At 42.5% G+C, this 12,181-nt stretch overlaps 1 protein-coding gene across 1 annotated transcript in view; it reads left to right on the top strand.

Annotated features, from left to right (window-relative positions):
• The window catches only part of LOC126484602 (WD repeat-containing protein 11-like), a 208,359-nt gene that overhangs the window by 11,902 nt on the left and 184,276 nt on the right, over nt 1-12,181 (top strand). Inside the window, exon 2 of the mRNA XM_050108172.1 lies at nt 6,814-7,044. Coding sequence (XP_049964129.1) covers nt 6,878-7,044 — 167 coding nt within the window. The 5' untranslated portion in view covers nt 6,814-6,877. The remainder of the gene's footprint in view (nt 1-6,813; nt 7,045-12,181) is intronic.

A 12,181-nucleotide genomic window follows, 5' to 3' on the forward strand; every position in this document is an offset into this window, starting at 1 on the left:
CAATGTGGCCACTGGGAACATGACAATGTGACATCCACAAAGCCAGTGGGGCAGTGGTCACTGGAAAAGAAACACCAGGCAAAAGGAGGGAGCAGATGCCAGGGATCGGAGCTAGATGGGGAAGTACTGAGGTCACTGAGGACAAGGATAGCTGAAAGGTTCAAAAACATGAATAATACACAGAACAATGAGTGCAACTGAGTAGGCATGTTGTCCATAGGGTGTAAAATGCAGTGTGTGCAGGAGTACGTGAATAGGAAAGACCAGTAGAGAAAAAAATATAAGCAATGTAAAAATGAAGTGATGGGAACTGACACGGACACATGAGAGAGAAAAACCACTACCAATTACCCTGAAAAAATGGGAAGGTGATGAGCATAAGAGCACAAGAAGGACCTACACCACAGAAATGTAATGCAACACAGAGGTGTTTGCTAGAGCACTAGAATGGACTACACCACAGGAACGAAAAGAAGAAGAAATGATGAAGTACCAAGGGAGTCAAGAAAAACTACATGTTGTCACAAGTTACCCAGAAGAAGAGGTGCACCTCCAAGGGGGGGGGGGGGGGGTCATGGTCCTTTCACGAGTTCGTGTGTGGCGCACACAGGGCCCCAAGCTATTGCAGCCAATTCATTCTTCCCGGGCTGCATTTTCTTCACCCTGCTCTCCCTCCCTATCCTCACTCCTTCCCCGATGCCCCCTCCCTCCCCTCTCTCAGTGTTCTGATTTATAATGACCTGACTATCCACCTAGTTCCCTGCATTGCTTGCAATTTTGTTCCTTCTGCCTGTTCTTTCATTCTTTTTGGAATTTAGGTCCGCGTTTGGGGTTTCACCCCCGCTTCTAAATTTTCTGTTTTTTAGTATGAGCCATTTGGGAAAGAACTCCCTTCCTAGCATCCATGGTGTGGATTCTTCAGCACCCTTTCTTCTCTCCCTTCCCCATTGTAGCCTCCTTCCATCCTGCTGGTACAACAGCATGTGTAGCCACTCTGTGTGGTGGGGCTGTTATTTATCCATCTGGCCGAGCCTTCTGACAACACAGGGATCACACTACTGATACCTGAGCTGTTTCCTCTCCATGTATTCCAAGGAGTGGTTGCTTGTCTTCTTAGAGCATCGGAACACCTGGCAACGGTCACCATGCTAGTTGGTCCTTGCTGTGGCTGGGTGGCAACCATTGGGAGAGCTCCTGATCAGTGTGGGTGGTGTCAGTGTGGATGCTTGGCGCATTAAGCATACCAGGCTGCAAAAATCTGGCTGTTCTCAAACGACCGTCTCTTCGAATAGGGAAGGAACATTGAATGCTGCTTCATATGACCCGGCAACCTTCCCTTCCCTGCCTACACCATGGGAGGAGGGCCAGGCTCACTGTCTTGGGATGAACACTTTCCACGCCATCTCGTCTGTACTAGGATGGATGGGGACAAATTCACCGCCACAAAGCTATTGTTTTTTGTGGAGGATATTGAGGACAAGTTTGGTGGAGGCTCTTAGTAAGAAGCGGTCAGGCTTCCTGTAGATCAAAGCTTCTTCTGCTGCCCAGTCTGCAGCTCTTTGTGCCTGTGATCGTCTTGGCAATGTCCCAGTGTCTATTACTTCTCACCAATCTCTGAATATGGTCCAGGGACTGATTTTTCATAGGGGCCTTGTCCTGCCAACTGATGAGGAACGCCGGGCTGACCTGGAGCAGTGCAGCTTTCATTTTATTCGATGTTTGCAGAAAGGTTGCAAAGACAACTCACAGATACCGGCACCTTCATTCTGGCTTTTGAGAGGGATACCCTCCTAGAGAAGGTCAAGGTTATGTGCTTGGACACATACTCCATGAGGGAAGCCCCCCCTGTGTTCCACCACCTGTGTGTGTCAATTGTCATGACCAACACTCCCCTCACTCACTGGTTTGCCCGGCTTACAAGAGAGAATAGAAGATCCAAGAGTACAAGTCCCTGGATCACCTGTCTTATGCTCAGGCTCACCAAAAGTATGAGAGACTCCATCCAGTGTCACTGTCATCAACTTTTGCCTATGTTACATCCTTTCTCTCTCCTACCTCTTCCTTACCCCAACCCTGTCCCCTTTCCCTGGAAAGCCCACGACCTTCAACCAGGGAGCCCCTCCCCCTCCCTGGGCAAAGAAGGCACCTGCCAGTGATCATGCTACCCCCTGGGACCCCTCCCTGGCATCTCTCAGGCTGAAAGCCTCCAACCCCTCGGCCACCAGATGCACTATCTTTGTGCCCCAAGGTCATCCATTCTCTTTTGGTCCCATATCTTGCAGATGCCTGCCCTCCCTTGTGCCCTGCCCTCCTCCACCTCTGAAAGAGAAGAAGAAGAAACATAAGTCCAAAGACAAGCGACCCCCCCCCCCCCCAATCCAGTGGCCCCAGATGTGCCATCTCCCCCCCTTGCAACCTGAGTCTGACATCTTATTTATGGATGTCACCCCATCCTTGTCGGTGACGACCAGTGACATAGTGACATGATCTCCTTTCGGCTTCTTTATGTGTAACCTGGACACTCACCACAAGATCATCCAGTGGAAACGCAATGGATACTACTGTCACATACCAGAAATACAGTGTCTTGTCTCCTCCTATCCTGCACTCTGTCTTGCTCTTCAAGAAACGTACTTCCGTGATGACCACTCTCCAACATTTTGTGGTTATTGGGCATTCTGTTGGGGTAGCATCTGATGGGGTCTACACTTTTGTTCACTTCAGTGTCATTAGTGACTAGATACCCCTACATACCAACCTGGAAGCAATAGTAGTTAGATTGTAAACCACTCCAGCAATCACCATTTGCAATGTCTATCTCCCTCCAGATAGGCCAGTTCCTTATGTTGAACTGTCTATCATAATCCAGCAACTCCCGCCCCCGTTTCTCCTCCATTGGGACTTCAGTGCCCACTACCCACTGTGGGGGAGTGCCACTTCCATGGTTAGGGGTCTCCTAATTGACCAGCTTATTATGGACCTCGATTTGTGTCTCCTCAACGATGGTCCCACTACTCACTTCAGTAATGCTCATGGCACCTTTACTGCTATCGATCTCACGATCTCCTCCCCTGGTCTCATGGATTCCCTACACTCGCCATCGCATGATGACCTTTGTGACAGTGGCCACTTTCCGGTGATTCTATCATTTCTATGCTGGTGCCAGGCAGACTGGTCCCCACTTTGGGCATTTCGTGGGGTCAGTTGTACTTTATATATATCTGCTGTGCACTTTGACACCTCCCTCTCAGATTCCATTGATGCGGTCATGCAAGGCATCTCTGCCACTATTCTTCATGCTGCTGGATTTGCTATCCCCCTATCCACAGGCCCCTGTCATCGTCAACAGTATCATGATGGACCAAGGATGTAGCAGTCACTGTCCAGGACTGCCAACGGGTGCTACAGTGATTTAAAGAACATCCTTCACAGACCAGCCTCCTTGTTTTTAAGTGTCTCCTTGCTAAAGCTCTCTACCTTATTAAACAGAGTAAAAAAGAATGCTTGGAGTGCTATGTTTCTTCCTGGGAGATGTATGCCTCTTCATCGTAAGTTTGGTCCAAGATCCGTAGCCTTCTGGGCCACCAGCAGCAGTCAACAATCCAAGGTCTTAACCTCCGAGGTGCTCTGTGTGCTGATCCATTGGTCCTTGCAGAGCACCTCGTGGCACACTTTGCAATGGCATCAGCGTCCTTTTTGTATCTTGCTATCTTTCTCCACCAGAAATGCCAAGTTGAACAGACCCACCTCTGTTTCAACCCACACCATGCTGAGCCATATAATCAACTCTTCACTGCTCCAGTCTTGCATTCTGTCCACAACCAGGTGATCAAACACTTGGACGTTCCCCAGAGGCAACGTCTCCTCAGGGTCTTCAACCACATTCGGCATCGCAATGGCGAGACAGTATAGTTATTCCTATTCTTAAAAAAGCTACTGCCTGATTAGCCTGACGAATGTACTTAGTAAAGTGCTCGAAAGGATGGTTAGCTTCAGATTATGTTGGAACCTCAAATCTCTGAGCCTTTTGTCCCCTCATCATTGTGGCTTCCGGGCAGGATGATCTCCAACTGGCCATTTATTCAGATTGGAAACAGCCATCCAACAGGCTTTTACTAACTGCTGGCACCTTATCGCAGTCTTCGTTGACCTATATTAGGCTTATGACATGGCTTGGCGTCATCACATTTTAGTTACCCCCTATGACTTGGGCTTCCATGGTCCCCTTCTGATTTTTATCTGCGAGTCTTTATCTCACTGGCTCTTCCAGGTTCGATTGGCACTTCACACAGCACCACTCGGATTCAAGAGAACGGTATCACATAGAGTTCTGTGCTAAGTGTCACATTCTTCCTCATAGCCATCAATGGGTTTGTCACCTCTGTTGGGTCTGTGGTTACCCCAGTGTTGTATGTTGTACATCGATGATTTTTGCATCTGGTGCAGCTCCCACTCAGTACCATCTGTTGAATGCTGGCTCCAAGGTTCCATCCGACGTGCCTCTGCATGGATCATTTCCCATGGCATCCAGTTTTCTCCCTCCAAAACGTGGGGTATGCATTTTTGTCATTGACCCACCGTCCACCCCGATCCAGAACTTTATTTAGGCGACCAGCTCCTCGATGTTGTAGCACAGTCTCGTTTCTTAGGCCTTATTTTTAATAAAAAGCTGACAAGGCTGCCTCGTATTCGCAACCTAAAGACTACATGCATGCGGAAGCTTAATGCTCTTTGCATCCTGGCCCACACATCTTGGGGTGCAGACTGTACCACTCTCCTTAATCTTTACAGTGCTCTGGCCTTGTCCAGACCAGATTATGATAGGTTTCTGGCTCAGCAGCTCCTTCCACTCTGCAACTACTTGACCCTGTTCTCCATTGTGGGGTGCATCTGGCTATTGGTGCCTTTCGCATTAGTCCCGTTGACAGTCTTCTCACAGAAGCAGGCATTCCTCCTCTACAAATACGAATGAACCAGTTCCTGCTTTCTTATGCAATTGCCATTCGCCAATTCCCTGACCATCCCATGTACCCTGTCCTCTTTGCAAATGTGGGATGTCTCCCTCCTGACAACCGCCCGCGGGTGGGATTGCTGGTTGGCATGCATCTCACTTCCCTCCGTTGGGATCTCCATATCCCCTCACTGGAACGCATCCCGTATACTTTCTCCCACGCCCCCCATTGGATTGTGCCTAGACCATGGATTAGGATCGGCCAATGCAGGGTCCTAAGGTCTCTGTCACCTCTATAGTTCTCCAGTGTCTTGTACATGCAATCCTTGAAGAGTTCCAGGATGCTGCTATTTCCTACACTGATAATTCTAAGACAATCAGTAATTCTAAGACAATCAGTAAGGGGGGATATGGTTTCACATCTCCTGCTGCTTAGAATGGCTTTTATTGCCAGGATCATGTAGTGTGTTCACAGCAGAGCTACTAGCCATTCACAGAGCCTTCCATTTTGTTTCTCAGACCTCCCTCCACAGTGTTTTAATTTGTTCTGTCTCAATGAGCAGCCTGCAGGCTATTGACAGATGCTGCTCTCGTTACCCTTCAGTCTCTGCTATCCATGACTTTCTCTCTCTCCTTGGCTGTGCCACCTGCTCAGTGTCTTTCTCTGTATCCCAGGTCAGATGGACGAATCATATTAGATCTTGTTCTTCGTGTAGGGGAGACAGGATCCGCAGGAGAGGATAGGATTTTTGGTACACAAACTCTGAAGTCTTCCCAACACATCCGCTGGCAGCAGTGACCAATCGCTTCACAGTAACGAGGACAATTTTCAGCGAACAATGGCTAACTTGTCTTATCTTAGAAAACAGTGTTAACAATGGGACTGAATTGTGGCTGGAGCAGTGTTTTATTGAACAGTAACAGAAGTTTTAAAATAGTTTTGCTGAGTCTCCTTTAATTTCTGGAGCTATTAAGCTAAACGTGAAGCAGTTCTACACAAAATGAGATACCTGTTAAGGGAACTGAAAAAACTGGGATAAAATGTTGCTAGTTGTCTGATACTTACTCGAGGTTATAATCACTAAAAATCATGAAAATAGCATTAATGTACAATAAATACAGACCGTAAGCAGTTCTGTTCAAAGGGAAAACTACATGTGACACAATATGTTAGCTATAACATTTGCCACATTAACTGTGAATCACAAACACTGGTTTACCATGAAATTTGTTATGCACAACTCTTGTAACTTCCTGAAATACTCAAAAATATGATTATATTTATTTATGTAGTTATTATTCCAGAAAAAAGTTTACTGACGCAGTATTACTCTCTTGTAGATGTGGCAAAAAATTTGATTCATGATTGTGAGCTACTTTTATTACAGTGTTCCTCCCTAAGACAAAACAAAAGTCTTTAGTAGTTAAATTTGTGCAATTAAGGATGTTTTGGACTAAAATCTGTGTGAGAAAAGTAGTTATTCAGGATTCTTCTCTTGTTAACTGTCAGTCAGATTTTTTAAAAAAAGCCTCCTGTCGGAGAATGTGGGTCACTGATAAGCATCACCACACAATAAGTTAAAAGAAAGGGAGAGACTTTTTTTTTTAGTGCAGGCCTCTTCAATGTTTATTGCAAGCATTGTTTCTTTATTATTTAACTTTATTATTTTGCATAAATTTAAATGTGTTTAAGGAACAGATTGCTTGTCCAGCTTGATACACTAGTTTTTAATAATTGGTATTACTTTCAACATTTAGTTCTTTTTACATTTGGACTGTGAAGTCTTATTTTCTATGTTACTGAATTTTTCTGAACTTGTTTAAGTAGAAGTCTTAATTTGTCTTGCTTTTCTTATTTTCAGTGTACCCCCAGCAAATGTAATTTCAAATTCCACCATACAGCTAACAAAAAGTAAGGACTTTGAAATGGGTGATGTGGAAGAAGTCCAGGAACGTAGAGACGTCCTGATTGAAAGAAATCCCTCTGTTGAAGAATCAGAACATCAGAAAACAGCACCAATTCAGATACCAAGAGTTTCAGCTCGTGTAATCACAGGTGCAGCAAATCAGCAAAACCAGGGTGCAATTCATTGGTAATTCAGTAATTCTCAAATCAATATCATTGCTTTTTACTCTTTAAGTTATTTTTACTACAGAAGCACAGTCTTTTAAAAATTCAAGTTATAGTTGTGTCTGTCTGGCTTTAGAGAAATAATATATCAAGATATTGACATTTTAAATGAGGATTGAAATAAGTGGATTTTCTTCTGAAATCCAATATTAGGCCTATAAATGTCTCAATAATTGTATGAGCTATGTTTAGGAATCCATTATCCTTATTGAATATATTCAGGCTTTGTAAGAATTGCATGTACTTATATTTGAGGATGACATATCGTCATATTTCCAACAGCCTTATTAAATTAAAACAATTGTAAAAAAAATTGTGAATTTAAGATTTAAGCATGATTTATTAACAAACCATCGTCGTCCTTTCAGTTATTTAATTCTACATCTACATCTACATTTATACTCTGCAAGCCACCCAACGATGTGTGGCGGAGGGCACTTTACGTGCCACTGTCATTACCTCCCTTTCCTGTTCCAGACGCGTATGGTTTGTGGGAAGAACGACTGCCGGAAAGACTTCGTGCGCGCTCGAATCTCTCTGATTTTACATTCGTGATCTCCTCGGGAGGTATAAGTAGGGGGAAACAATATATTCGATACCTCATCCAGAAACGCATCCTCTCGAAACCTGGACAGCAAGCTACACCTCGATGCAGAGCACCTCTCTTGCAGAGTCTGCCACTTGAGTTTGCTAAACATCTCCGTAACATTATCACGCTTACCAGATAACCCTGTGACGAAGCGTGCCGCTCTTCTTTGGATCTTCTCTATCAACCCGACCTGGTACGGATCCCACACTGATGAGCAATACTCAAGTATAGGTCGAACAAGTGTCTTGTAAGCCATCTCCTTTGTTAATGGACTACATTTTCTAAGGACTCTCCCAATGAATCTCAACCTGGTACCTGCCTTACCGACAATTAATTTTATATGATCATTCCACTTCAAATCGTTCCGCACGCATACTCCCAGATATTTTACAGAAGTAATTGCTACCAGTGTTTGTTCCGCTATCATATAATCATACAATACAGGATCCTTCTCTCTATGTATTCGCAATACATTACTTTTGTCTATGTTAAGGGTCAGTTGCCACTCCCTGCACCAAGTGCCTATCCACTGCAGATCTTCCTGCATTTCGCTGCAATTTTCTAATGCTTCAACTTCTCTGTATACTGCAGCATCATCCGCGAAAAGCCGCATGGAACTTCCGACACTATCTTCTTGGTCCTGAGTTTGTCCCTCTTTTTTGTTAACTGCAAATTAATAGCAGTTGGTAGAGTTTGGTCTTCACCATTACATATGCACAACACTTCTTAAGTTATTTTAAAATGTATATAATAAGTCTGAAATATGTATAACAGACCAGTAAAAATAGCGGTAAAGTTTGGTCATAGTGGTAACTTAATTGTTAATTATTGATGGATTGTAGGAAAATACAGTTTTGTATTTCTCCTATATTTTAGTTCATTGCTCACTCAATTTCCCATTTTTTTCTAAATTTTAATTTTAATTTTATTGAGTGGGTAGATATTTTGCAGTAGCTTATTGATTTTTCTGTGGTCAGGATCCTTTCTTAGCTAGATTATCAGCTAGTGCATTGGTCCTCACCCCTGTGTGAGCTTTAAATAGATTCAAAGTCTATGTGCCAACTGTACATTTGGAATCTTCTGATTTTGCATTATATTTCTTCTTTGAATTTCTTAATGAATCCAGCACTATCTTGCTGTCAGTGTGTGTTACAGCAATTTCCTATGCTTTCCCGTTCCAGTTGTGAGAAGAAGGTTTGCTGGCAAGCCTCCCTATGAGCTCAGATCTCTCCAGTGTTACCCTCATAGTATTTTTGTGAGATACACATAGGAGGTGGCAATATATAGGTTGACTCTCCTATGAATGTATGCCCTTGCAAATTAAACAGTAAAGGACAATAAGTTGCACAAAACCTCTCTTTTTGTGTCTGCCATTAACGATGGATGAGCATCTCTGTGATGGTTTCACATTTACTAAGTGTATCTGCGACAGAATGTACTACTCTTCTTTGGATCTCCTCTATTTCGTATGTCAATCCTGTGTGGTGCAGATCCCAAACTGACAATCAATAAACAGTTATTGGTCAGACACAGGTTTTGTGAGCTATCTCCTGTGTGAGTGGACTAAATTTCCTGAGGATTCTTCTAATGAATCTGTCTGACATCTGCCTCTGTGTGATTAGTTTTATGCAGTCATTCCACTTTAAAATCACTCTATATGTGTACTCTCAGATATTTACTGGATATGGTTCCTTCCAGTGGTTGTTCTGCTATTGTGTAATCATTCAATATTGGATATTTCTGCCCATTTATGTGCAATACATTATGTTTGTTTATATTGAGAGTCGACTGCATTCCAGCACCATGTTTTGATCCTCTGTGGCTCTCCTGCATATAGTTACAGTTTTATAGCATTACGACTTCTCTGTATATGAAAGTATCACCCGCAAAATGCATTATGGGGCTTATGGAATTTTCCACTAATCGTTCATATATTGTGCAAAATGGAATGATCCTTTAATGCCCCCTTGGGGTACACCCAAAGTTACTTGTGTGTACAAAGATTTCTCTCCAGTAAGAATGATGTGCTGTTTTGTGTTTTCTAGGAGCGCTTTAGTCCAACCATGAAGCTTGTCTGATATTCCATTCACTCATATGTCTTCATTTGGCAGTTGTGTAGAATTGTGTCATATGCTTTGTCAGTCGAGGAATATGGCATCAACCTGGAATGTTGGTGTCTACTGCCTTCTGAGCCTCATGTACAAACAGAGTGAGCTGGGTTTTACACACTTGTTGTTTGTGGATCCCATGTTAGTTCCTGAAGAAGAGTGTTTCTTTCTCCAGAAATTCCATAACGTGCGAGCTAGAACTTGTTCTAAAATATTGCAACATACTGATGTCACTGATATGGGCTTATAATTTTATGCGTGTGTTTGACAGTGCTTCTTGAAAATGGAATGACCTGCACATTTTTCCAATCACTGGGAACCATTTACTCCTACTGCTAGATGAGGTGCAAGTTTTATCTAATATCTGCGTAGAATCATACACCATCATACCCTGCTAGCTCCATTCGTTGTCCTCTGTTGATTTCTGTCTCTCTCTCTCTCTCTCTCTCTCTCTCTCTCACACACACACACACACACACACACACACACACACACACACACACACACTTATATGAATACATCATTTTCACATTTGTACAACAATTTAGAGGGGATTCAGCAATATGACCTTCCTCAATGAAAAAAAATTAGGAAAAAAGAATTTAGTATTTCAGGATTGTTTCTGTAATATTGTATTTCACTGCCATTATCATCCCAAAGTGACTCTGATCCGTTTATTGATTTAACATAAGACCAAAATTTCTTAGGCTTTTTTGTCAGAGTGGTAGACAGAATTTCATTTGAAATCACTGAATACTTCACTCAGAGCTCACCTTATACATATTTTAGATTTCTTCAGTTTTTGTTTGTCTTTGAGGCTTTGGCAATGTTTGAATCTGCAGTGAAGCTCTCTCTGCTTTCAGAGTAGCTTTCTAACATAACTGTCAAACCATGGCACATTTACATCTACATACTTACAGACATACATACATACATGTATACATACATACATACATACATACTTACTGCTCAAGCCAACATATGGTCAACAGTGCTAGTTACCTTGTACCACTAATAGTCATTTCCTTTCCATACCTCCTTGCAAGCCTCAGTTTCTCCTATCGTGACTTAACAGGTCTTATGCAAAGTGTGTGTTGGCAAAGTAGTGCAATTCTGAAGTCAACAACAAATGAAAGTTCTCTAAATGTTCTCAATAGTGTTTCATGAAACGAACATTTTATTCCCTCCAGAAATTTCCATTCGAGTTAATGAAGCATTTTATTAATACTCAGGAGTATTGGTAAGAAACCTAACTGCACACCTCTAATTTGCTTCAGTGTCTTACTTTAATCTTACATGGTGGGGATCCCAAACACTTGGATCAGTGCTCAAGAATGGGTCGCATTAGTGTTCTACATGCACTCTCATGAACTACACTTGCCCAGAATACTCGCAGTAAATCAAAGTCTCCATTTGACTTCCCTGCTACCAATCTTAAGTGCTCATTCTATTTCATATCACTTTGCAACATTATGCCTAAAAACTTAATCAACATGTCATCACACCAAATAGAAATTCTGTCTAATTCATTTTGTATCCTCCTACAGTCATGCGGCAATGACACTTTCCTGGACACGAAATTGTCACCTGTAAACGATCACAGATTGCTCCTCACCATATTCTTCTGACTGATTATGTATGTAGAGAATAAGAACAGCCCTTCTATACTTTCCAGGGGCACTCCTGACAAGATTGTCTGTGATGAACACTCACTATCCAGGGCAATGTACTAGGTTCTGTTACTTAAGAAGTCTTCAAGCCAGTCACAGTCTGAGAATTTATGCTGTATGCTTGGATTTTTGTTAATGATCTGCAGTATGGCACTGTGTTATGTTTTCCAGAAATCTAAAAATATGAAATCTACTGTTGCTCTTCATCCATGTTTCACAGGATATTGTGCAAGAAAATGGCAAATTGAGTTTCGCACAAACAATGCTTTCTAAATCCGTACTGATTTGTGGGCAAGAGCTTTTCTGTCTCTAGGAGATTTATTGTGTTTGAATTTAGAATATGCTCAAGAGTTGCTGACATATGTTATCTACACTTTTTTCCGGTTGCTTGGTACTTTCTGCTGGGCGAGAGATTCGTGATCAAGACAGGCTAAGGAAGGGGCTAATGTTGAAGAGTACTCTCTGTTAAACTGAATTGGGGTTTGATCCAGACGTAGTGACTTATTTTTGTTTTACTCTTTCAGTTACTTCTTAATATCAGGACGACTATTTTTATGTCCTCTATAAGGAAATCTGTGTGACAATTACAAAGTGTTATGTCTATATGATCCTCCTACACGAATTATTTTTTAAATATGAAATTTGAAACTTAAAATTTTATCACCCCAGACTGGTATGTGAATGGCTAAATAGAGTTCTTCAACCCACTTAGTGAATTTCCATAGGACCAGA

The sequence above is a fragment of the Schistocerca serialis genome, chromosome 1 (assembly GCF_023864345.2).
Source record: "Schistocerca serialis cubense isolate TAMUIC-IGC-003099 chromosome 1, iqSchSeri2.2, whole genome shotgun sequence".
Taxonomy (NCBI): domain Eukaryota; kingdom Metazoa; phylum Arthropoda; class Insecta; order Orthoptera; family Acrididae; genus Schistocerca; species Schistocerca serialis.